At 31.8% G+C, this 27,011-nt stretch overlaps 3 protein-coding genes across 3 annotated transcripts; 1 reads left to right on the forward strand and 2 right to left on the reverse strand.

The window, feature by feature from the left end:
- Nucleotides 1-4,779: 4,779 nt before the first annotated feature.
- LOC105626370 (growth hormone-inducible transmembrane protein-like) lies at nucleotides 4,780-9,235 on the reverse strand. The gene is made up of 4 exons (XM_012207671.1): nucleotides 9,031-9,235; nucleotides 8,750-8,861; nucleotides 6,755-7,372; nucleotides 4,780-5,022 (listed from the first exon to the last, which is right to left on the reverse strand). Exons 1-4 carry the CDS (start codon nucleotides 9,233-9,235, stop codon nucleotides 4,938-4,940), a joined length of 1,020 nt encoding a protein of 339 aa, XP_012063061.1. The 3' UTR covers nucleotides 4,780-4,937.
- Nucleotides 9,236-11,701: 2,466 nt separating this feature from the next.
- LOC105626371 (TBC1 domain family member 25) lies at nucleotides 11,702-18,173 on the reverse strand. Its single transcript, XM_012207672.1, has 9 exons — nucleotides 18,132-18,173; nucleotides 16,883-16,992; nucleotides 15,512-15,607; nucleotides 15,215-15,380; nucleotides 14,215-14,914; nucleotides 13,684-14,071; nucleotides 13,144-13,458; nucleotides 12,625-13,041; nucleotides 11,702-12,188 (listed from the first exon to the last, which is right to left on the reverse strand). Exons 1-9 carry the CDS (start codon nucleotides 18,171-18,173, stop codon nucleotides 11,702-11,704), a joined length of 2,721 nt encoding a protein of 906 aa, XP_012063062.1.
- Nucleotides 18,174-20,693: 2,520 nt separating this feature from the next.
- On the forward strand, nucleotides 20,694-23,423 carry LOC105626372 (uncharacterized protein KIAA2013 homolog). Its single transcript, XM_012207673.1, has 7 exons — nucleotides 20,694-20,877; nucleotides 21,146-21,617; nucleotides 21,701-21,938; nucleotides 22,014-22,249; nucleotides 22,349-22,576; nucleotides 22,750-23,024; nucleotides 23,236-23,423. Exons 1-7 carry the CDS (start codon nucleotides 20,694-20,696, stop codon nucleotides 23,421-23,423), a joined length of 1,821 nt encoding a protein of 606 aa, XP_012063063.1.
- The last annotated feature ends 3,588 nt before the right edge of the window (nucleotides 23,424-27,011 follow it).

The following is a 27,011-nucleotide window of genomic DNA, read 5'->3' on the forward strand; positions in this document are numbered from 1 at the left end:
GAGAGAGAGAGAGGGAGCTCGGAAACGAACGTAAGATCCTCTGCGAGAACTCTCGAGAGGTTGTCAATCGGGCAAGTAGCCACGAGAACGAGCGGAACCGCGAATCGATTGTGCGACATACGCTCAAACTCTCTCCGGCTCTCCGTCCAGCATTCAACAAGGCTACCGAGAGAAATAGGGAATGGGACTCACCGTCCGCCATGTTAAAGTCGTGCGCAAGGTTGCTTGCGTTCAGCCCCACGGTTTATCGACTCGCGACCGACACCCTCGTTTTACTCTCCCCTCCCACCCCCGCCCTCGACCACCCACCGTTTTGTTCGCCAACCTCCTCTTCCTCCTCAGGGATGGTTTCGCACGTTCGAGCGCCCTGAAACTTCGCGTCCTACCATCGCATTACCATCATATTTGATTTTATAAAGATGACTCGGAGTAAACTTTGATTAACTACTTAGCAAACAAGATGATGCTATTTATTGTCATTTTGACGTTATATTGATGCCTTTAACATCACATATATAACGAGAATATTAGAAAGTTTTTGCAATAAAATGAATGAATTTTGCAATAATGTGAATTCAGACGGTGAATGCTAAAATCACGTTATCCTTTTCTTAATTAGTTGTTAAGAAAAAGATAATCTGATCTTATCTGGATAAACGGTATTACAAAAACTCTCTAATGTCAGCTTGTTTGGGTAATCGAACTGGGTGTTAAACTTATCAAGTATTTGTGCTATGTCTTGTTAATTAACACATAGAATTTTTGGTTGTTCAACGGAAATAAAGAAAAAAGGAATTAAATTAGGGTCAATGATTTATATTTAGATATATTTATATTTATATTTAGATTATTTAGATTATATTAATTTTACTGCAAACGCGGTTCTGCCAGTTGAACTTAATCGTCGATTAAATTAATTGTATTGAATGTATATATTTGGAGCACATTTAGGACGCAAGCTATCTGTTACAAGATAATTTTTATGACTCTGATTCGACTATGACAAAAATAAAAATCAGAACGTACTTAAATTGAATGTAAGAATAGCAGAAGCGTAAACGCCCTTTTATATTTCCTCAATTTTTTATATTGCCTCAATTTTCGCCTCCTATAGAAGCTTAATTCATTTACGCTTCTGTAATTTTTCCCTTGCCATCGATTTATATTCTTTTATTATCGTCAGAAAAGAAATATGTGCTTTTTGCATTCATTGTTGCTATTTTAATAATTTGTGCTATGTGTGTTTCATAATAGTAATGCGACATAGAAATATTGGGTTGTCCGAAAAGTTCGTGCCGATGTTGAAGGAAAATTGAAACACAGAAGATTTAAATTTTAGCATACATTTATTAAATTATATAGGTTAGTCGACACGAACTTTCCGGACAATCCAATACAATAAATAAAAATTTTAAAAATTATTATATAATTAAAAATTTTATAGAAATATCTACATTTTGCATTCATCATATACACTGATTTGTTTTTGTTTTTTTTTTATGTACTTGAATATCACATAATTTTTGTGTTATTTATCTAGATATACCTTACAATTTACAATAAAGTGCATGTATAATAAATTTGAAAAATCAAAGTGGATTTCTATAGAATATTAACTCTTTGTATAATACTATTAAAAGATTTGATATGAGCAAAATTTCAAATATATAGAATTACATTTATTTTTCATATATAATAATATATAATAATTAACTTATAATATTAAACCAAATTTTTCCTGATTTTATGAAACTTTTTAAAAAGTGTTTATATTAGATATTAGATTTATAATTAGATATTAGATTTATGGAAACATTTCGTTTTATTTATTTATTTATTCGTTTTATTTATTACGAAAAGGAAGATAATGTATGCGCACTAGAAATTGTGGACCATTTGCTGTCCCCTAAAATTAAAACGGCACTAACGGTCTATGTAGCGTCATCTTCATCTCGCACGTGCGTGATGTCTTTAGCCCCATATCCCAAGGCAACTCCTTAACCCTCGTCTTGCTTTTCGATCCCTCGAGTATTCTTTCGCAATGCGTTTCGCGTCTTTCCGCGGAATCGAGAAGTATATTACAGGCAGCGTGCCAAGAGAATCTCGTTCTAAAAATTTTTTGAATAATGTGAACATAAATAATTTTTACCCTTATGAATACATATTAATGTAATCTCTGAAAATCCTCCTTTTTAAAAGTCTATTTCAAATTTTTCGAAAGATCTGCATATTGTAAGAAAAAATATCTTAATACAAAAAATTTTACTCAATACAAGAAAATTGTTTATTCGGTGGAAATTAATATTTTTTTGCATTAAGATATTTTTTTCTAAATGCAGCAAAATATTTAAATTCTTGACAGATTTAGAACACTCTATAGGATATTCAGTTCATTTCAAATATAGAAGTTCCAAAAACTTCCGTAGATTATATTACGTTTAGAACTTTCATTTATTTTTCATGTGAAATTAAATCGTACTTAAAATTTCCCGAAATTTGATTTATACCATAGAATTTATGAAAAATTTACAGTAATTTAAAAAAAAAATTACTAATTTATGAGAAAGTTCTTCATTTTTCGATTTTAATTGATACAGAGTATCGACTTAGAGCTTTTATCAGTCTGCGAACTGATAATTTTGCTGGCGGTGCCTTTTATTTGACGACAACAGTCACGCGTCGATCGATCGATTCGCCATGCCGCGTCGCGACGCGACGCGTCGCGTCACGTCGCGTCGCGTCGCGTCGCACGGCGCCGTTCTTTCTATTTGGACGAAAAAGTATCGGCGTGTATCACAAATTTTGCACGCGCGATGTCAAGTCCTCGTTCGAGATGCACCAAGATGTACCTTGCCGCCAGCTGCGTGCATTGCCGCACTTAACGCGTTCCGCTTCGAGGCTTCACGGCGAGGTGGTCGCACGAGGAATACATGTGCACGCGAGCGATAAAAATATATGTATATTACTTTCGATCGACCGTTATTATACGTAGCATTAATAAGTATTAAAACCAAAGAAAAAATTTTGAATCGATCGAAAAAGAATTACAAGAAAAGTCCACAGACCAAGTGAAGACAAGAGAGAGAGAGAGAGAGAGAGAGAGAGAGAGAGAGAGAGATCAGAATGATGCAATGAAATCTTAATGATAAAAAAGAAAAGAATTGAAGATTATTATCTTATGATGAACCTTTGCTAAATGTCATTAAACTAATAACCTGAATGTCGTTCTATCATGCTTTTAGAATAACTAGTGATATTATTGAGCAATTAATAAATTGTTTTAATTATCCAACAGTTTCCATTAATTTATTCAAACCAATATAATCCGATTTGTTATAATTTTATACAATAATTTATGTATTATATGATTACACTATTCGAGTGACAATTATAGATCATTGCATCGATTCGTTATAATCTCATGAGATGAATCATAAAATTATCCTTCCAAAAAGTCGAAAAGAGAGAAATTTGAAAAATCTATATTCTTTCTCAATATTTATATCTTTCGATAATATTGCAACTTAAAAAAGAATAATTTATTTTTAGAAAAGTATTCTTCTTTTTATAAAGAATACACTAGAGTAGTGCCTCATTCATATAAAAAGATATATTTTTTATAAAAATTATTTGGATTAATAAACATTCCGCAAATGGGAGAGACTTTTCATGGACTCGTGATTTTCATCCCTCGAGTTTTTGAAAAAATAGCGGCGTAGAACACTTAAATACTGTTGATGCAATCATATAGAATCGCGCATCCCCATAGACATATGACTTGATTCACTTACACCTTTGAATCGGCAGATCACCGACAGCTCTTCTCTCGCAAGACGCAGGAGAGTCTCTTCGCTGATCGGATTCTCAAGCGTTGCTCAAAAGGAGCCTCGCATTCGTCGTCGCTATCACCGTCGCCGTCGCCAGCAAATGCACTAGGTTTACAGCACTTGGGAATGTGTCACGCGAGGATACGAATCGAATTACTACGCTACGACTAGCTCGCAAAAATACAAAAGGAAGTGCAACGATGAGTCTTGGTGCGCGACGCGAAGAGACTGCGAGGCCACGGTGTCGGCGTTCAATGTCCCTCTCTTTTTCTCTTTGTTTTTCTCTCTCCCTTTCCATTCGATAGTTTCCTACTCTCTCATTTTAACTAACGTCTCCGTCTCCGTTCCTCTCCCTTATTCGTCGCGCACCAGTATCACCCTTCACGATGACGAAAGATAGACGCAGGCGCAAACCCCTCCTCACCGCGGGGGTTGCTGACTCGATTTGTCCTCTTCTCCGCTTCGCGATGTGATTTCGTTATGAGAGAGACTGACCAATTATCGATCCAGCAGTCGATCTTGATTGGGACAATGGGAGTCGACGGTCGACACCTTTGCTATACTTACCGTAATTTCATTTTTCGTCATATATGATATGAATTAATAACAAGAATAAACCATGCAATTTAATTTCGTATTTAGATGACATAAATTTAGGATTTAATATAAATTGTCGTCGAGTTATCTTACACAGCTTAATTAGATAACTGCGTTTAGCGCCAACTATAGAAACTATAGATACTTATCCAAGTTGTTTAATGAATAACTGGTAGTTAATTAGAAATGTTGTAGATATTCTTTAGTAGCAGGAGAACATTCAAGCGTAATAAGAGGTTTCACTATTTTAAATAATACGTTACAGTTTTTAACAAGGTTATAACAATCTTACAACATTATATAGATAACACTGTAACTTTTCATTAAAAAAAATATACATGTACAAAAACAAGTATGATAATGAACCATTTAAATTTATTTATCTTAATTTAAAACTGTACAATTTATTCTTATTAAAAGGAATATTATTAAATTGAAATTATATGTGTAGCGTATAATTTATGAGTTACTTTGATTTTAGTACTACTTCATTAATTATTGTATTCTACTCTTTTATTTACGTCTATTACCACCACCAGCCAGTATGGTCAGAACTCGAATGAAGATGTTCAATGTATCCAGATAAATTGAAATTGCACTGCAAAAAATACAAACATTAATTTTATATTGAGACAATTCTTAAGTAATATAAAAAAAATTATTTTATAATTATGTATCATATTTAATACCACTTAAGTAAATACTCTAAAAGTTTTAAGGAGTGATTTCTCATGTTAATTCAAGAAAACTTCATATGTCATTGTCCAAAAAGGGAAAGGACAAAAGGGAAAAGATCAAAGACACAAATCAAATTGAAGGAAAAATGTCATTTTATAAAAATTTCAAAATCTATTTGGGTTATTTTGATAAAACTTTTATAGCCTTCAAATATGCACAAAGTTTCATCAAAATAACCCAAATAGTTTCAAAATAGATAAAAAAAAAACGAAATTTTTCTTCCAACTTTGACAGTTTGTATCTTAAATCTAAACCGTTTCAGACATATGGTCATATGAAGTTTTTGTTTTGATCTCTCTCTACTGTGAAGAATCATTCCTTAAAATTTTTTAGAACTTAACTATCACTCTATATATATATAATTACATATATAATTATTATATAAAAAATTATATATATATAATTATTATATAAAAAAACTGACAAGAATACCAAGTAACGATGTCGGAGATTTTAATGTGCTTTTTACAGGTGTTCTTAAGCGAAAAAAAAACGATGCGTATCCGGCCGTTTCATTGGCCTATAATTTCGAAGAAATCGATTTTTTAAAATAATTATTGTAATAATTTGAAAAACGTACTGTATAGGAAAATATCAGTATCTTTATAAATTTCATTTTAATTTAATTTTATTCATTTTAATTACTTTTTGATTGTAATGAAATTTCATGAAATTATAAATTAATATTATAGATAATTAAACACTCATTTATGAAATATTTATTATTATCATCGTCATTGTTATTCACATGAACACATAAATAAGATTGTAATGAAAACTGTTACAGTTTCTGAAATTAGAAATTGGAAATTGTGATTAGAAACAAGTAAATATGTTTGTAATCTTCTTTTCATTAATATTAATCGATTTATTAATAATAATAGAAAACTAATTGTGTTTTATAAACATATATTGTACGGGATGATATTAATTATGAAAACAAGAAAAAGATAAATATTTATTGCATTATGAATACCTTTCGAATAAATTTTTGTTGTAGACAAGATAACTTTTTCTAATATCTAGAGGAAAGCAGATTTGATTAACATTATGGAAATAACTTCTTTCAGAAATCAATTTTGATGAGAATCAAGTATATTTTATCATCAGTGCGAAAATTGGAGATGACAATTGATAATGAATTATCGAATGATTTTTAATGACATTCTCTGGCGTCGACAGTTCTTTGCACAAATTAGTTTTCTATTATAACATATTATTATTATAAAGATACTGATATTTTCTTATACAGTTATTTTTCAGATTATAATAATTATTTAAAAATCGATTTCTTCGAAACTATGGACCAATGGCTAAAACGGCCGAATATATATCGTTTTTTTATCGCTTAAGTACAGCCTGTAAAAAGCGCAAAGTCTGTCAAAATTCCTGACACTATTACCTGGGTAACACCAGATAATTCCTCTTGTGAGTTTAATATTTAAAAAAGAAATACTGTAAAATATTCATTACTCACAAACATTATAATTTCTTTGAAACACATTATTAAATTTTTCTATGAGATGAGAAAAATCAACATTTTATTTAATAACAATCTTTCCTATTCAGGATTACTTTTTCTGATTACTTACTTATTTATTGGATCGTATGGCCTATCATGAATATTGTACATTGGATAAGTTTCCGCTTGTTTGATGATTTTTTGCGTGTCGTAGAGCAAGAATCCGGAAAATAGTAGGAGACCGCCATAAAGAGCTACAGAATATAGTCCGGATCCAAGAGCAGTCGTAGGTGGAAGGAACATAGAACCAAGCGAGCTGGCAAATACTACGCCTAAACCAATAGCAAGCGGACCGCCCATTGCCAGAAACTTGTCGCTGGGCGCACAAACGGCAATCGCTGATAAACCACCGACTATCCCAGCGGTGTACCAAGCAGCTCGAATAACCAATGGTCCACCCAAAAGAGTCAACGGTGCTACAACGGCGCCCAAAATTCCAGTATGTACTAGCCAAGCCATATGTTTGCTATTGAATCCTTCCTTATATGGAAGTCCTTGTACAATCATGCCACTGCCAATCATTGCAGCCAATGATACACCTATAGCGACCCATCCCTGACGCATTATCATGTTCATTACAACAGGAGAACGTAGGCACATAGCCGCAGACGCTGCGCTAGCCGCAATGGACGCACCAAAGTATGTGTAAGTGGACTTCACTCTGTCTTTAACGTATTGCGGCCATAAGCTGTGTGGAAAAAAATAATTCTAGGTTTTATTTTATCTTGCCAAGTTGAATTCAATTAGAATTCAATTAATAGAATAGAAAGCACATTTCTTATGGATTTTGATTTTCGGTCAAATCTTCTCATATTTTGGGAAATTGTAGTTCCAAGTGTCCTGATTAAAAGTGTCAATGAGCGCGATCTTCTAAAATTAACAATTTTCGAGATATAATTGTTCAAACTTAATTAATTTTATTATTTCGGATATTGGGCGATATAAATATCTCGATCTCACATGATCCTACAGTTTGAAAAAAATACCTAGATGAACTTTATAATATTTATATTTTAGGAGGTCGCGCCCATTGATACTTTTAATTAGAATCTTAGTCTGGAACTACAATTTCCCAAAATATGAAAAGATTTGATCGAGAACCAAAATCCATAAGAAATGTGCAGGATCCTTTATGATACAAATAAACTGCTGTTTAAACTCTGAGTACAAATAGTAAAAAATTCTATGCATATACATTTGAAAATTGTATCAAAACGATTAAGAACTTTTATAGCAAATTCAGTCACTTGTATTACACTAGAGTAATGCACTAAAATCATTATATTATACGTGAAATTAGTTAAATGTAAAAGCATATAAATATTTACAATTAAATACAATTAAATATTATATTATCATGTTATTTAATAGAATACATCACACATATATAGGATGAATATTAATGCATGTCTGTACCTTTTATTATAGAAAATGAGTTATCGACTGCAGCATCTAAACTATTCTAAATGGTGCAGCATAAATGGCTGTCGCTTAGATTGCACATACATGCTGAAATAGCACAGATGGTCATTATAAACTCAAAAAGAATTTACTTTTTTAAATTCTTTCTTTGAATTTACGAAATCTTTCAAATAAACTGAAAAGAAGTACAGTCAATAATTCACTTCTCATGATAAAAGAGTACAGAGATATATTAACATTCACTCTATATGTATTATTTCATTATCAAAATTGATTAAATTACGTCGCTGTATTTAGATACTTCATATAAAGCAGTCCTTAAAATTCATTCTACAATTACATAATCATAGTTGTAAATGATTATATATAATTATAAGAATTGATCCATTATTGTTAAATATGAAAAGACTACTGTAGAATGGGCTTAAATAATTAATTCAATGTAGTGCAAACCAAATTCACTATTATGGGTTTTCTACAATATCTTATTATCTAACTAAGCTTTAAATCTTAAAAAATTGATCAATCATAATATTCTCACATTCGACTGTGATCGATTAATGTCTTATATAATTCAAGACTTAAAATTTAAGTAATAACTTATTGTAGAAATTATCCATTAGAAAAAAAACAAGTTACTTACTGTGCATGATCTATGGCACCCGTTTGTGAAGAAAGACCTAATCCATAATAACAAAGACCACCTAATCCCATCAGTGCTCCTCCAGCGACTGCTGCTTTCCCAACATTAAATGCTACAAAACAACAACATAGTCTCACAAAATAGAACTATATAAATGTAGCTAATATAATCCTAAGGAGCTAATTCTCAAGGATTTCTTTCAAGTTCGCCGATATTATGTACATCATATATATGGCAATCAATTATCACTTGATAAAATCTAATAAAAATATTCGTCTTACCTGTTTCGCCAGCTGGGGCCGTCGCTTGCTCCACCACAGTGGCTCTCCTCCTTGCAGTTCTCGTGTAAGAGCTACGTCCATCGCTGACGAATAATCTCGCGATCTGACCCTTGGAGAATTGCGGCGTCGTCGAGACGATCGGAGTTCGGACGAGTGACGCCAAACCTGGCGAAACCCCAGCCCGACAGATCTTCGCTACCAACATCTTGTTCTTTTAATTCTCGTTTTTTCGCGTTTCCTGCGGTTTTCTGACAGTTCTGCATGGACAAAACAGAAACACGTTATTTCTACGTCATATGTATGTTGTCATCATGACGTTGAATTCCCGTTTACATGGAAATGTTTCACGATGAAATTTTGAAGGTTCCACGGGATCACGAAGAAAATAATTTCACTGCAATTTACTCACATGACGCAATAATGATGTGATTGTTTCACAACGCACGCTGGATCAGAGCAGTCGAACGGCGCATGTGAGAATGTGCGAGAAATTGAGAATCACGCGGTCAGATGTGCGAGAACACATGAAACGAAATTACGACAAATTACGACTGATTGCAATTTGTAAGCGCAAGCGCGATCGGAATTGAGACTATTGAGAATGCGCAGTGCGCTTACAAGTCGCAGGCGCGATTTCTTGAAAGTGGAAATTTCTCAATATTTCTCAATTGTAATACGAGTACATTATAATGAATCATAGTAATGGAATCATAAACATAATTATCCTCACGGACTGAAAGATTAATCGTAGAATTTTTTTTCTTTGTAAAAGATCACCGGATGATGAAATTTGTCACAAGTATTGAGGTTATGATAATCTGAATCATATCACATATGTATAATGTAGTGAACCGCGCATGCGGTAGAGTCACGTATGCATGCTCTGTGGAGAGCGTTCTGTTTCATTGCATGATGAATTACTTTATCTTTGTGTTCACTAAATTTAAAAAAAATATATAAAAAGGCACATCATGCGAATTATGCATGAAATGGAATGCATCTTAATATATGTACATGCACTTTTTGTATTAAATCTTTGTCTTATTGACTCGATCTTGTACACGTAACGCTTGTATGTTCTGCATTGTATGTACTATAAATAAAACAAAAATAGAAACGATATATTTTTAAATTGAATGAAATTTATAATAATTATAATACAAATTTATCATATTTGGATATTTAATAAGTAATTATCCTAATTTTATAACCTTTTTAATTTTTGACAAAGTTAAAATTGACTATTTGAGAAAAATTACAATCTTTCATTAACAAAAAATGTTTGTAAAATTTATTCATATTTGAATAGTATAATAAGATATTACTTGTTGTATATATTTAGATATTACTGCAAATATTGAATTCATCTTACTTTTACAAGTGGAAAAGTATTATTAATGCACTAGTGGCCTTTTAATTTTCTACCATTATAGATGATATTTCATTGGTGTTGTACATAATATATGTAGGTATTATATATTTTTAACTACAAACAAGATAAAATATACACTTCATAAATAAAAGAATTCATATTTTAAAAATAAATATAGAAGAGATGTAACTATAAAAAAATAAATTTTAAACTTGTTTACTAATTATTATATGTCCTATATATCATAAAATATCATTAATTAATAAAAAAATTATTTTTTACGAGATATATGCCTTCAGCAATTTAACATTGTTTAAATGGTGTAGATATTACTATAGATTTAAGCGCATTTAATTATTCAACGAACGAAACTTTTTTACACACTTGTTATCAGAAGACTATCTTAAAATATTTTTGTAATTTGAATAGCGGGTGTAGATTCAATGATACAAAAGGTTTATAATCAGCGATAAAATTAAATGCACTTTATTGTCGTTTCTCAAACTTACTATTTGAGAACAAAGTAAAACTCAGCTGCTAGGATAGATATAGATATATTTTACAAATTTAACGCATTCGAGAACGCGCAACGCCGTCGTCGCTCGAATGCATTAAGCTAAGGGCTTAATTCTATCTCGAGGTACAGCGAAAGAGGATTCGTCAATGCGTGCGGATGATGGAGTGCATTACGTCGCGATGGAATGATAACGTGCGTGAGCGAACGAGGCTACGCATGTCGTTCGCGAATTAACTAAAGCGCTTCAGATCGTTGTATCCCTAACTTTCCCAACGAATCTTAACTGCTAATAAGTACGGGCCTAGGTGGTTTTGTCTCTGATCAATCGTCTTTTCTTCTTTATTCGATTTATCTTGAAAAATTATTTTTATGGAAAAAGTTCTAAAATTTCTATATATAATTGTAAATACGTTGCTTTTATTGCTTTTGCATTGGTCACTTATTCGTTGTTTGGATTTAGATAATTTTAATTCAATTATTTGAAAAAAATCTATTTTATTATATACCAAAAGAAAAAGAAATACGAAGGAAAGAATGGTTAATCAGAAACACTCCTCGTGCGATACAACTGTGAATAACGATGTATAACGAATGTCATAAATGTTGCACGTATGTTGGGAGCGCGGAAGAGCACCATAACAGAATTACTCCTCTTAAGTCTTCCGAATTTTAATATTTTCGACAACATAATATCCATGATATGTGCCGTTTGAATCTTATTTATTTTAAATGAAATAATTCTGAAATCTCAAATTATAATTTGACGTTTTTTTAAAGTTGAGTTACACGTTCACGCAGTCCGCCTTGCTGGCAGAAGTCAAACCGGTTGAAGAGGACGAAGCGACGGAATGTCTCCTGAGATAACCGGCAAATAGTTGCCGCGCCTGATTAAGTACACGGATCACATTGTGACGGCGAACCATCTTGTCAAAATGCATCGCCATTTCGTTATAATCCATTTGATTGCGCATAACAAAATCCCGATGTTGCAGCAGAAGAGTGATGCACAGGAACATTAAAAAGGGATTACCGCCACCGAATTCGTGTGGTGGCGGCAATGAGTTTTCGCCCAGTTGGTCCTCGCTTGTTCCTGCAGGTATAAGATTAGTCAACTCTGTCACTTCTTCGCATTGCTCTTGTACAGATTGTTGTTGTTGTTGTTGTTGTTGTTGTTGTTGTTGCTGCTGTTGTTGTTTTGTTGGACTTTCTGGTATAGATGGGTTCTGATGCCAACTCTCAGTTCCTTCGCTATCTGATGCCGATTCAGATCTGAAAGATAAACGAAGCGTTTCAATAAAAATAATAGAGAAACACATTTTTCTATAATTAGGTACTAAAATTTCTTTGAAATTTTAAAGATGCCGATAGAATCTTTGACTTTGCAAATTTATGGAGAAATATGAATTATTCTGTATAGTTATAATAATAGAATTTTATCATGTATTTATTACTTCAGTGAAAGGAGTATAAAGGAGATATATAAATATAAAATGAATAAAGATATTTTTCATCGATACTTTGAAAGCATTATATTAAAAAAAGTAAAGAAGATAGGTAAAATTTATTAGAAAATAAAATCTCAAAGATACTTTTAATTTAGAAATGTTTTTTTCGAGCTCAACTTTTAGCAGAAGTTTGTAAATTCTTATAAATTTTGCTCTCATTAAGATTTTCAAATCTATAAATCTTAAATGAAAATGTGTACCTAGTAGTACGTTTGAGCAATCTAATCGGTGTAACGGATTTCACGCCATTCTGATCCTCCAAAATTTCGCCGTCGTATTCCAATTCCGCCTGCTCATCCGGAGTCGTGGGGTGATGCTTTTGTTGTAACGTGTGTAAAGGATTTTCCCAAACAAACACATCCGCCGCTGGACTGCATCTCGCCAATTCTGTTTCTGTCTCACTCTCTGGTAAATCACTTTCTCTTTTTGAAAGCACACAATCGCATTGTAGCTCACTAGGCGGTGAAGGTCCAAATACTTGTCGGTCTAACGATTCCAATTCTAGTCTTAATTCTCTAGTCATCGACGTAGTCATCGGGAAAAAATCTGTGGGATCGTCTGGCGAGCTCGGTTCATCTCTCAACACTCTGATGACGCCGCTTTCGCTCGAGACACGTCTATGATGATGAAGTGTAATAATTTTGAATCGCTTTAATTTTATGACACATGTGCAAGAATATCTTGAGCTACAAATACATATTTTCTGCGAAAGTAATTACCTGAGTTCAGGTTCGGCGTCGCTGGGCGTGACTTTACTACGATTGAGACTGGTGAAGTTTAAGAACTCATTTAAATTCTTTACCACTCGCGCACATTTCTTTTCACCAGAATTATCATTTTGTTCACTGTTTTTAGTCTGTTCTTTGTTAGGAGTACTCAGTCTTTCTTTCAATTCCAAAAGATTTGCGCGTTTCGATTTAACTGGAAGAGAATCAGTACTTAGGCACTTTTCTGTCGATTCATTATTCCTTCTATTTTTCGTGCTGGTTAAATCATTTTCTGAATCGGAGAATGCTTCATACGGTGAGTTGGATCTGAAAATAGACATTTGATTAGAAAAATAAAAATTGCCATTTATTAAATAAACTTTAATTAACAATGCAAAAAAAAAGAATCGGAAAATTATTGTTTGTCTATAAATATTTTTCATTTTTTGTATTTCTTTTGGACCTCTTCTATTTTGTTTAAATTTCATATTTTATCTGAAAAGCAAAGTTTCGAAAACTGATTTTAAGTACAAACACAATGTAAAAAGAAACCTTTTCGTTTCTCCGTTAACCTCAGTAGATGATTTCAAACTCGGTTCTTCGGTACTGAAGGCCTTTCGCCTCACGCTAGCGGCAATACTGGCTGAGGAACTTTGTCGTCTAATAGCGCAGACCTTAGTATACGCGTTCTCGCGGATGTGCTTCACATTTGGACTCGGCGGTGGCGATGCTGGCGGAAAAGGCACTTCGGCAAGACTCAGTTCATTAGTCGGCGGTGATGCTGGTAAAGCTGCCCATAGAACCTCGAGCATTCGAAGTGCGTCGTCCAACGCGAACTCACGTTTCATTTCTAATAATAGCCAACGATAACAAAAGAGTAGATCGTCCGCCTGATGCGACTTTAAATATGCATAGAAATCAGGATCATAATGTTGAAGACCTGTAAGGAAATATAATTTAATATAATGGCATTATCAAAAAGTATTATAAAGATGGGAATATATTAAAATGAAAATGTAAATTATAGAGCAAGAATGAAACTTAGAGAAAATAAATTGCAAGACATTTTAAATGGTGATCTACCTTCTGCAAGATGAGCGAATTTGGTAGTCATAGCGATACCATCAAGCATGAAGTTATCCTTCAATCTTCTCATAAGGGCACAGAGACAGATGTAAGCCTGCGCCTCATCCCGCATCGTAACGAGAAGAGGTGAAGCCAAATCGCTCATACCCTGGCAGTAACTTACACTTGGGTGATTTAAGGCATACGTCGTCAGAATATTAAAGAGACTCGCCGTGTTCTGATTGTCGTCCGAACCACCGTAAAACTTGTGATGTCTGTCCGTTCTGAGGACATCCTTCCTTACCATACCAGTGACGTAGCCAAGATCACCGACGTTCTGTCCTTTTTGTACCAGCACTCGCCATCGCTCGCGCAGATTTTGGTATTCCTGCGCCTTTTTCTTCATGTAATCCATTCGTTCGCGACCCGACATCCCCTCTGGGTACACATTCAAGATATGTTTCCAGACTACCTTGCGTAAACTAGGTTCAATTCCGCCGAAGTAAATAACTGCCCTTAATTCCTTGGAGTGCACTACTTGGCCGATCGGATCCAGAAATCGACGAAACTCAGCATCCGTCAAAGGTGGTCTTGGAGGTTGAACATTTTGTTGATGAGACGACTCATCGCCCAAGTTGCCTAATGCACGTTGCACCATATTCAGTGTCCTTTCCATCTGTGACGAAAGATTAAACGCGAAATTGGATACACCTGATAACTGTAATAATAATGAAAATATAAAGAAATAACATAAAAAATAATAAAATAATAAAATACAATAAAAATAATATATAAAAATTAAGGAGGATTAATAATTTAAGAAATATGAAAAAAATGAAAATCAATTAAAAAACTAAACTAATTAAAACAGTGATTCTCAAATGAAAAATATAACTTAAGAGGAATTAATAAATTTTTGTGTTTTGCCTTTTTGACATTTCTTCAGAAGTACTAAGCGTTTGAGAAACCTTCAATGTTGCCTTACTGCTGATCGTCACTGACGCGACACGGCACTTACTTTATTCATTATGAGACCGGGCAACTTAGGTGTCCTGTAAGGAAACCCGGTCTCCTGCTGACGTGTCAAAACTTCCTGCGCATTTTGCTCCCAGTAGCACTCGCAGTCTCCAGTTTCACCGAAGGGTTTTAGATTCACCTGCAGATAGAGATATGGCTCCGATGCACTGAAAAAATAACATGTTATACTAAAATGCTTATAATATAGAATAAATTATGTGTTTTATTATTTATTAAATTATTATCTATTAAATTTAATTAATCAATTCACTTGATAAAAATTAATTAATTAAGTCACCTAATAAACGCGGCATCCAAATCCCAGTCTGAGAGTAGGAAGAGATACGTTTCTGACCCATAGTCATCGATCGCTCGATACGAAACGGTGAATTCCCTACGGCACGCAATTTTTACAGTATTCGGTTTAATATTTTATGGTATGCTCGATAAAAATATTTGTTTCGAGTAATTCTTTTGTGATGTTTTATCGTCGTTACATGATGATTTGACTGATAAAAAATAGCACATGTACATATATCAATCTAATTATATTATTATGAATAAAAAAAAGAAAAAATTATATGTTAAAATTAGAATATTGTATTTCAATACAAATCAATTTATACATTAATGAGAATTGTATCTTTTTCGATCTAAAGATCTTAATTTATTTGATAAATATAACGTATATGAATGTTTGATAATTGAGCCGACAACGCTCGTGGGCAGATAGAGAGCTGATTAAACTAAGTCGAAAAGTTCTCTACCATTTTGCAATTTTCGCAATAGTGAACAAGATATTATCAAAAATCGCTGAATGTCTTCAATAATTTTTTACTCAAATACTATCAATTTTAGAAAAGCGAGAGAAAAATTATTTATTTTTTTCTCATAAAATTCTGAGAACTTTTCCAAAATTTTTTCAGAATTTTTTAATACCGTATTTTCTTATGTTGATAAAAATAGTTGCCAATAAAAAAATGCAATACTAAAAAAGTGATAAAAAATTTTGAAAAAATTCTTAGAGTTCTATTAGAAGAAAATTAACAATTTTTGTCTCTTGCAATTTTTCTGTAAAGTTGATAAAAAATTTGATTTGAGAAAAGTGATTGAAGACATATTCGGCAATTTTTAGTAATTAATTAATATCTTGTTAAATTTATTGTGAAAATTGCAAAATGGTAGAGGATTTTTCAACTTAGTTCGCTCTACCTATCCATGTTGTTGGCAGAATTATCAAACACCCTGTTTACTATGAATGCATTTTCTTTTCATATACTATAGGCATTAGTTTATTTTTGTTGTCTATTAAATATTAAACAAGGACAAATGATGCTTACAAGTGTTAGAAGCGCAAAATGCACCTTAAACTGTTAAGTGCAGTGTGATCACACTATTTACTTCACGTCAAAAAGTGCCGATAAGCATATAGCTTTTATTATCGAAATTTGATGCAATTTATTAGAAATGAGTAAAAAGATGTAGTAATTTTTTTATTTATTATGACACTTTTTTACATGAATTAAGAAAAACGTAAACGCATTTTGACGTCGCATTGCATTTTTTGAAAAAATTTTATCATTTTCGATATTCAAACGATTGCATTCAAATATAATTCGACATTCACACACAAATCATATTAGATTTTATTATTATTAATATAACTTACCCTTTTATGTCAAAAGCCTTTATGAGAATACTTTGCAATACTTCTATTGATGTTATCTGAGGATCCACGCTAAACTTACGGTATTCCGGTTGATGTCTAGTTTCACATTTCTGAAAAAAAAAGGATTAAAGGATTCCGTCATTATTCGTCTTTAATTCCATGTTTAAAGTAGATATTCATAAAAACAGAAAATTATATATAGCCATACATGATATATAATTTTAACTATATCAAAATTAATTCATTATATCACTATATCAAAATTAATTATATTAATGGTAATATTACAACAATTTGTAATTTTATATAATATAATTATATTAAACATATGATAGGTAAGATATTCTAGATTTTGTGTGATAAATGTGATGAACGGTAAACTTTTGAGATTATTTTGAAATGAATCCCAATATTCCAATATTAAAATGTCAAGGCTAATGATTTTTAAACAATACTGAAGTTAACCAATTCAATTGTTCGACAATCACACATAATATGCAGTTCATAGTACATTGCATAATAAAGATGCTATCAATCAATCCTATTTTTTATTTTGGTAATTCTGTATATATCACTTGTAATTATTTTTTTTTGTATTTTATTATAGTATATATTATAGTATATATTGCATTTAATTACTAGTATATTTTATTATATTAATTATTAATTAATATAATTGAATATTTCAATAGTAATCATAGCAGAATAAAAACCATATGAACAATGAAATATAATATAAACCAAAGTTATTATATGAAGAATAAATAAATGGCATTCATTGCTGCATAATGAACCAGACCTGTATTCGATATACAGTCGTTCACAGTTGTGCAGCTTTTTTACTATAAAAAATATCCGCACAACTATCGATAAGCACATAATAATTGCATAACAAGTTACAGAATACAGGGAAGTACTTATATTTCGAACAATTTGATTGGTTAGTTTAACATATTTCTCATTTAAAAATCATTACATTCTTTTTGATATTAGAATTTTCATCTCAAAACGACTTTAGAAATCTGTTTTATTATCAGGCAAAATCTGGAATACTTATAAAGAGCTTGTAAGTATTCATGACTGTTCAAGCAGAATCAAATCCGTTCTGAACAGTTGTGACAAGCTCTTTGTCAGTATAGTTATTATGTAATGTGTTGTTCCAGTTTAAGTTCAGTGTCTGTAAGTCTGTAGATAAAGATCTTTTATTATTTTATTAGAATAAAGGAAATTTCTAATTGACTATACATACCTTGACTTTAACGCGTACAGCCTCTCTAGGACAACCAAACATATTGTCTGTATTCTATATTGGTCCTTTTTCAAATAAGTATAATATTTCAGAATGAATCTTCAGTTATCACCATCACTTGCATTTTGCCAATTTTTCGTGCATTGATAATTCATATACATCGTCAGATATTTACCACGTACTTGACATTAGTAAAACTGAATGAACTAAAAAATTGATAATCCAAGTTTAAAATAGTACAATATAGCAATTAACATATTGATAAGAAAATATTAACTGATAAGACAATATATACTGAGAAGAGAATATTAACAAACCAAAGAATATTTTCTTGTATAATAGTAAGTAGAGCATACTTATAAGCATATTTATAAATAAATACCATGAAACATTAATAAATTACCATGAAACATTAATAAATTATGAGATATTATCATCAATAATAATTAATAAATTGTTACAATAAAATATTAATGATAGATATTTAAAACTTTGTTAATCGAGATTGAAAAGTGACTATCAAAAGCTACATTTTCTCACGATATAAATTACCACAATCCTTGGAATACATATAACAAAACTCAAATAATAAACTTAATTTTTTAACACACAGATGTCTCCTTGTTGTCTTTGACACGTATATCGAGTTCTTTCGACTCATATTAGTACAATTAGCAAGATCATAATTAAAAATCTGTATTCTTCGCCTTTATCTAATCATGTATCTTCCAAATTTTTTACTATTTGACGTATACTCTCCAGCCTCGATTAAAAAATATTGCACGATATTCAGATAATGAACAATTACTAGGCTGTGTGTGCGCGCGTACTCCTCAATCCACGGTGTGCGCTCCAGAGTGCAGAAGGCACTTTTCGCTGCAACGAGACATGCTCGCTAAGCTCGCTTTCTAACTCGCCTAATTATACATTCAGTATAGTTATGTATCCCCCGGGAGTCGGTGAGAGCACGCAAAACATCGGGGGATTCAGGGACGTTGAGTGTCGGCGGGTGTCGACGTCGACAATTAATGTTTTGATCGCGACGGCAGTTGGCCCTTCGGAGCTGTCGTCGATGGCTAGCTGTTGTCAATGCCCGACGTTGAATGATGTTGTCATCATCGTCGTCGCCATCGCCGTCGTAATGCCGCGCCGTCGTAACAACTAACGACTTATGGTACCCTCGATGACGAGGTTACAGCTGTTAATTGTCAATTGTGTGCAATTACATGCTTACTGAACGCACTCGCACTCACTCGCACCGAGTCGTACTGGATGTGTTCGATTTTTCAGGTCGCGCCGCGACCAGTCAGTGGGCAGGGCCGACGCGTCGCGCTTCGTCGCCCCCGCTCCACTAATTGTAAGTTCTTCCAAAATATATTTCCGACTAATTCCGCAAACTGTTGTTCCAAAATTGCTTTCCATTTTCACACAAATGAAGTTATGCGACCTAAAGTTATGCGAATATTTTATACTCGGATAATGACTCTTGATGCTTAAATTTTGGAGACAGAAGGCTGCTTTTCTTTTAGGAGACACAATCGACATAAATGTTTTTTTATCTTTGTTAATTCATTGAATGTCGAGAAGGATAGAACGACGTTTCCTACCGACTGCATCTCCTAAAAGGAAAGCAGAGTTTTTTAAGTTATCGTACATACAAATTTATAAATCTCACACTTTTAATATAAGTTACGAAACTTAAAAAACACAGTCTCGAATTTATGCAGATATTATAAAAAACTCAGTTGAGTTGAATCGCATTTGTCAGAATGAAAAGGAATGTGAGTTATTTATATTTCGCAAATGAGAATTTTTTGAATTTTGATGTAAATGGAAAATACAATTAATATCAAAATTTTGCATGATTTACAGTGTGTTTATCCGCGATATTGTATCGTGAAATAATTAGTCATCTTTTCTGTGAAACGCATTGTGATAGTTGCTGCCTTCTCGATAACGAATCGTAATACATATATCTATGCATACATAACAAAATACGGACTCAAAATTATATGAATGAAACAATAAAATGATAAATTAAATAAAGTAACACACAAGTAAATTAAGTAAACAAATGTATTTTCATTTAAGGCTGTTATATAAAAATCCATAAACAAATCTTCAGCTAGATAATTATTAATTTCGGCAAGAAATAAATTGTCTTTTTACTTATCGAAGAAGTGCAATGCAAAATTAGCGCCAGTTAACGCCGGGTTTGAAATGCGAAGTAAGCGCGATCTGTAGATCCGTGACGTTGTCCATTCACAGCTGATTGCAGCTGATGTGGGTGACTACCTGATTGCACCTGACTACACCGGCGTTTGTTTATAATTTATATGTATATGACATGTAAGACGTAGGACTTCTCTGACAATGCATACTGATGTTCTGAGTGCATGCGGAACCGCGTGAGAAAACAATAGGACGAAAACGGATCCTTCATCAATGATTCATGCAAGTACTTTCTCTTGGCGGTAAGGTTATGTCCTTGATTGTTGGTTGGACGACGGGTGCGAAAGTATTCGGGCATACGCGTTTCACCGGCGCACGAACACTCTCGCGATGATGAGGGCTGCCGGTGTGCTGGATGGCCGCGAGTTCGGCAAGCGCGTGCGTCGTGTTCTGGATGGCAATTACTCGTACCGTAAGATCCTCCTGATTGTCTTGATATGTAGCGGTCTGCTGCTGTACTTTGGCCCACCCTTTGCGCAATGGCTCTTTTCCTCCACCAGGGAGCCTATAGAAGGTGAGTAATTCGTCAGTTTCGGTCTGATGAACATCAAAGAATTATAACAGTCTCAAGTTTCTTTAAAAACCTCTTAAAATATTCAAGGACTATTAGTCAGTAATCAAAAGCAGATTAAAATAAATTGAAATTTTTATAATGTATTTTATCGAATCCAAATTTGTATATAAGCTATTTAAAATATATTTTAAATTCTAGTATATTATAAAACAGAATCACTGTAAGTTTTTCTATAGTAATTGTTACAGAAATGCTAACTTTTCCACAGCATTTGAAGATCGTTGCATGAATGAGAGATTGGCTAGTTTCTACTTTGATGCTGTTGAATATAATGCAAATATTCTGCACAATCCACCTAAGAAGAATGAACATTCTTATTTGCCATATATTGGCAATGGTATTTTCGGAGTTCCCATTTCTCCAGAAGCCTGGTTGTATATTAAACATAGAAGAGCACTTTTACTGCCTGTACAGTGGCAACCACTAATCACACATCCTATACCAAAAGACAGTTTTTATCGAGAAGCAACCGTTGTTCATTTTACAAATGGGATTGTTTATAAGTATCAGTGCCTTAGAGAGGGTTATCACATGGAATTTCAATATTATGCACATAGAAGTCTCGACGGGATTTTGGTGCAGACTGTAAAACTCTCTAATCCATTTTCACTTTCTCAAGAAATATCACTGAAGCCACAGGAATCTATCCATTGGAGTAATTCTCACATAGAACCCATTAGGTAAACAAAGTATTATTATAAATAATTAAATAAAAATTTATCAACATTTTTTTAATTTATCGTCATCTATTTTGTAATGATAGAATTCAAGTCGATGGATTTAATCATGAGTACTCTTTCTTGTCTGGATTCGTATCTGCACCCAACTCCAACAAGATAATAGTTATATCAATAATTTACAAGATTCCACCTAAAACAGTGCAAGTGAAAGCTCGCAGTTCTATTAAATTGGAATTTCTGTCAAGTATTCAATACAGCGAGCCAATCTTGTCCGAGCATTATCACGTAGAACGTGATGCGACTAAAAAGAAAGCAATTGAAGTAAGCAAACGAAGAATTCTTAAATTTATCATTCTTTGTAAAAAAATATATGTAGTGTTATTCTTTGTTGTATAGTTTATAAAAAAGGCGATTATGCGTCAGCAACGTCTGAGAGAGGAGCATGTAAATCTTTGGCAGAGTTATTGGTACACAAGTTTAAGGATAAGTGATTCTAAGGCTGACGGTGCCATCAATGGTCATAAGATTAATTCTACTATGTATTACGTATTATCTCAAGTTTCGCGGAGTGTTCAAGATGTCGAGAAAAACATTGCTATGAACGAAGGTTGTTATCGGGGTCATCATACCTTGTAAGTATGATGAAGAATTGTGTTTGCCATTTAAAAATAATTTACACGTATTATGATGCTTTGTTTCTTCTTTTGTATTATAATTATATTTTTGTTTAGGGACGCTCCTCGCTTATGGAAAGATACTTCGACTATCGACGCCGTGAATGAGATAGTCGAGGCATGGTTGATAACATTAGAGAAACAAGGTTGTTATCATCTAGTGATCGGAGGTCCTGCAGCTGTACAACAAGCAATTGTGCTGAGTCTCGGTAGTCTGAGATTCAGTAACCAACATCTCGAATTTAATATCGATCCTCAATATCTTCATCGTGATTATTTGTTTAGGTATGTCTGTTATTTAAGAAACATAAAAAAAAATTATATAAAATTATAATATAATTGAAAATAGATTATGAAAAAAATATTTCTACAAAAATATTTCTTTTATATGTAGACATATCTTTAATACTAAATATTATTAATGAATTAATTAACTATTTAAACTATATTACTTTTAGGCGTATAAGTTATGGAAATTTAACACATGTAAATATATCCGTAACGGTTGGTGAAGATAATCGCGCGATATTAGGAGTAGCTTTGGATAAAAGTGATAGCGTTTATTTCGGATGTGATGCCGGTTGTTTGGACGCGCCAGTTCCTCTCGACCAGACTTATACAAATTTTCCCGTAAAGTTGACAAAGCCACTAACCGCGATACTTTACATAACGTCTGATCATCAACATATGCAAGATCTTCGTAATGCTCTGCATGTACATGAAGTAGATGATGGTAGGTTAAGAATTTAATTTCCAGATAAATTCAGAGAATCTTTATTTTAATAAAAAATTTTACAAAGGTTGTGTGAAGAACTTCTATTCTTATGAAAAAGTTTCATTTTTTAATAAAAGTAAAAAATTAATATCTTAAGCATTGAAATTTATTATTAATCAGTGCGTATATTTTCACTTTTAATCACTATGTTTTATGTTTTTTTTTTCAGCACCCGCACATGATCACCAAGTAATGGCTTTGCACAAGCATGGACATCAACTCGGAGGCTTGCCCACATTATTCTGGGTTAGCATATGTTTCCTGATAATTGTGTTCCATTTGTTTCTATGTAAATTAATTTGTAACGAGTACTATGGTCATCAAGATCGGCAGCGAGTTCGATATAATAAACCGTGATATAATTGTACATAATTTTCTTGTTAAGTGAGATGTATATATGTATATTATATATATATATATATCTTACATGTGTGTATATATATATATATATATTTTTGCAAATTAATTAGTATAATTAGCGAACTAATTATTTTTTCAAATAATGAAGGTATATATGTGTGTGCGCATTGTATAAATCGTATTTTTCTAGCATTCATTACAGTAAACATATATTTTGCGACTATTGTACATTATATTTTTCATACAAAAAGTAGTTTATTTGAATCAAACCTTATTCTTTGTTTTTTTGTTTTTGATATGAGAGAGAAGCATATGATATAATCACATATTAAGTTTTCTGGTTAAAACATAAAAGCTATGAACAAATATTTGTCTGAAACAATTTTTCTACAATTATAAATCACTTTATTTGCATGCCTTAATAATTTTCTGTTATTCCTGTTTTTGCATGGAAACTTGGATATAACATCATAAAAGGAAGGGATTGTAAAATATTAATCAGCTACTTTTTAATGCTGATTATACAACAAAAGTAATTTGTTGACAATATTTATTAGAGAATATATTAAACGTATAATAAACTGTACTATATAACATAAATAAATTCATATATAACATAATAACTTAGAATGATATCATTAATAAAAGAGGTAATCGAATGTGTTAATTGCGACACTTTTAACGACGAATTGTAGCCAGATATCCTTGGAATGTCTATGAATTATTATAATTTATATTACATTGATAAAACGATAAATGGCAGTAACTGACAGTATTGATTATTCGACTGAAATACATTTAATGTATACGATTTCACACACACTCACATAACATACACAAAGTAATTTGATTTTATCAGAATTAAAAAGGGATTGTTTTTTTACATAAATAAGTGCATCATTTACAAATAAATAAAATTACATAAATTAATTTAGCACCTCTAAATAAATTATTAGAAAAAATAAAATAATTATTGATGAAAATTATCTATCTGTAGAAGTTTTAGAATAATTTGAACATGTACGTGTTAAATATCATCATATTGATTTGATGCGAATCTTTTGAAGTTTTTAATTTCTATTTCGTAAAATTAATAAATAAATAAAAAAACCTTTATTATTTAATCGTAGAATGATTTTCTATTTTCATAAAGAAAGGTATAAAGAACAAAGAGATATTTGAAAATTCTTTTGTCGTTATTGTTTCCAGCTAGGAAAGATTAACATGGAAGCGAATATCTTAAGAGATTAACATCTAATTACAAACGGAATGACTCGACAGCGACATTTAAATAGTAATTATTTTAAAATCGTAATTAGAAAGTGAATTCTCCTAAAAATGTTTAACAAGACGTAAATGTTTGACGAGCAACAGCGCATTGCAGACCCGATACCGCCCACAAATTGTGGGTACATTCATTAACTTAAGTTTTATATTAATTGACGTATGACGTTTACGTCGCACGTTTTCGATGCGTGCGACGCTTATAAAAAAATTCGCATCTCTGCGGAGAGACTCGTTAATCAGTCTAAGTTCATTAAATCTATCGATCGAATTTAATATACGAGGAGATTATACATACAAGCGAAATTTAATATCGCTGATTGTTGCGATTAGCGACATAATTTCACTTTTTTAGTCCGAAAATGGATAGGCGATTTCGGGGCGGGAAATTGGATTAAAAGATAAATAAATACATTTAGGCTCAAGAACTACCGATTAGGAAAAAAAACTCGTTAGAACATTGAAAATAAAATAACAGTAATAAGTAACAATGCTCTATTTTTCGAATTTGACAAAGATTTCGCAATTCTTAAAATTTTTTTAATTCTGAAATTTTGTACAAGCAAAGTACATGTATATGTACTTGATCTCTAATATTTATATACACAGTTAACTTTAATATTATATTTAGGATATTATACTATTTGATTATTATCGATCAAAAATTGTCTAGATTAAGAAGAAACAAGAAAAATTTTCTCTTAACATATTATTATAGGCCATAAACTTGTATTCAATATTTTATAATTTTTTCTGATATATTTAATAGAAATATAGAAAGACAGATTATTATTTTGGATGTAAAGGATGTTTTCACTCGTATAGAACTCTTATTATCAGTCAAAAAAGAAAATTATTACGTAATTATATTTCATATACATATATTATACTTAACTTTTTACAAAATTTCAGAATTTTAGGAATTTTCTAGTTACTGAATATTCTTTTTTTCTAAAAAATAAAAGAAATTCTCGTAGCGGAAAGACGCGTGTATTTCAGCTTTGAAAATAGTTAATTATATATTAGTTTAATGCTTTTTCATTCGTTACAACTTATACACTACCATTTTCCTTTTTACACATTAATGCCTGCACGTGGTGCAAGGGGCAAAATAATATTAACTTCGTGATTGATCCTGTTAGTGATTTAATGAAATATAAGAAAGTTAAAAAGGAAGGCAATCAATAGATGAGCAATATAATTAGGCATGATTTTTCTTAAAGTTCACAAGGTTGTCGGAAAACACACTATACATTCGACAGCGCAAGTTAGAACTTGATTTTACATACATAATATTATTTACATAGAAAATAATATTTTCTATAATAATAAATATACAATTTTTAAATTATTACATCTAATTTCTGGAATTAATTACAATCGCTTTATGCAGCGTTTCTTCAGTCTCCGCTTGAATCTTTTTATTTTCATCTTAATTATATAGAAAAGAAATATTTGTGTGTAATGCGACAATATAACTATTACATAAATGTAAAAAATAATGGAACTTAAGCGAGAATATTTGCAATATGGAGTTTGAAAAAAATCAGAACTGTTTATATTTAATTTGAATCTTATTCGCGAGAATGAATATATATATTATATAAATGACTCTTTTTAAAGTCACTGCTTTCGCACATTTAATAATATCGCGTGCTACATATAATCATGTTACATATTACGTATCTAATATCTTTTTCCTCTTATTTACAAAATCTTATTCTTATCTTATAATTAATATATCGACTTATTTCAAAAGACAACGATTCTCCTGCTGTTAATATCCTATGATTCGCAATTATAATATATATGGTATAATATTTGTTAACTTTTCACGATTCTTTTTTATACTAACATCAATTTGGCACCGTAAAAACTCTGTTTTAAAATTGAATATTCCTCCGCGATCGGAAACGGTTGTTTACACGGTAACCGAGAATTTTCATTCGCATCTAACATTATATGGATATGGTCCATTTGATGTTATAAATAAATGTTTCGAAGCGTTTGATTGATCAATCAGAAGAAAAAATTTTTTACTAATTGATCAATTAAAAAATGCTTCTAAGCATTTATAGCGTCAAGCAGATTGTGCCATTATATGTATACATATATTAATTTTTTCCACGGTTCTAATTAATATATCGATCTCAGTAGACACAGTGAGAAAACAAAAAGTATTCGTACAAAAAAATTTATTATAAAAAAAGTCTTATTTGTAGAAAATAAACATTAATTAGCAATTTTATTATACAATTTATTATACAATGAATACATTCTGTTCTAACATAAACAAACAAG

Source organism: Atta cephalotes (genome assembly GCF_000143395.1).
Source record: "Atta cephalotes unplaced genomic scaffold scaffold00005, whole genome shotgun sequence".
Lineage (NCBI taxonomy): Eukaryota > Metazoa > Arthropoda > Insecta > Hymenoptera > Formicidae > Atta > Atta cephalotes.

What these genes read in the sequence shown, in the direction of transcription:
- LOC105626370 (XM_012207671.1), bottom strand. Translation starts at nt 9,235, where the DNA reads ATGTTGGTAGCGAAGATCTGTCGGGCTGGGGTTTCGCCAGGTTTGGCG. An exon ending in GGCCCCAGCTGGCGAAACAG is followed by an intron (nt 8,862 to 9,030) that starts GTAAGACGAATA and finishes GTTGTTTTGTAG; the next exon opens with CATTTAATGTTGGGAAAGCA. An exon ending in GGTGCCATAGATCATGCACA is followed by an intron (nt 7,373 to 8,749) that starts GTAAGTAACTTG and finishes TTTTCCACACAG; the next exon opens with CTTATGGCCGCAATACGTTA.
- LOC105626372 (XM_012207673.1), top strand. Translation starts at nt 20,694, where the DNA reads ATGATGAGGGCTGCCGGTGTGCTGGATGGCCGCGAGTTCGGCAAGCGC. An exon ending in CACCAGGGAGCCTATAGAAG is followed by an intron (nt 20,878 to 21,145) that starts GTGAGTAATTCG and finishes ACTTTTCCACAG; the next exon opens with CATTTGAAGATCGTTGCATG. An exon ending in CATCGTGATTATTTGTTTAG is followed by an intron (nt 22,577 to 22,749) that starts GTATGTCTGTTA and finishes TATTACTTTTAG; the next exon opens with GCGTATAAGTTATGGAAATT.
- LOC105626371 (XM_012207672.1), bottom strand. Translation starts at nt 18,173, where the DNA reads ATGTTTGGTTGTCCTAGAGAGGCTGTACGCGTTAAAGTCAAG. An exon ending in ATTCGCTCATCTTGCAGAAG is followed by an intron (nt 14,072 to 14,214) that starts GTAGATCACCAT and finishes ATTTCCTTACAG; the next exon opens with GTCTTCAACATTATGATCCT. An exon ending in TTGCTCAAACGTACTACTAG is followed by an intron (nt 12,189 to 12,624) that starts GTACACATTTTC and finishes TTTATCTTTCAG; the next exon opens with ATCTGAATCGGCATCAGATA.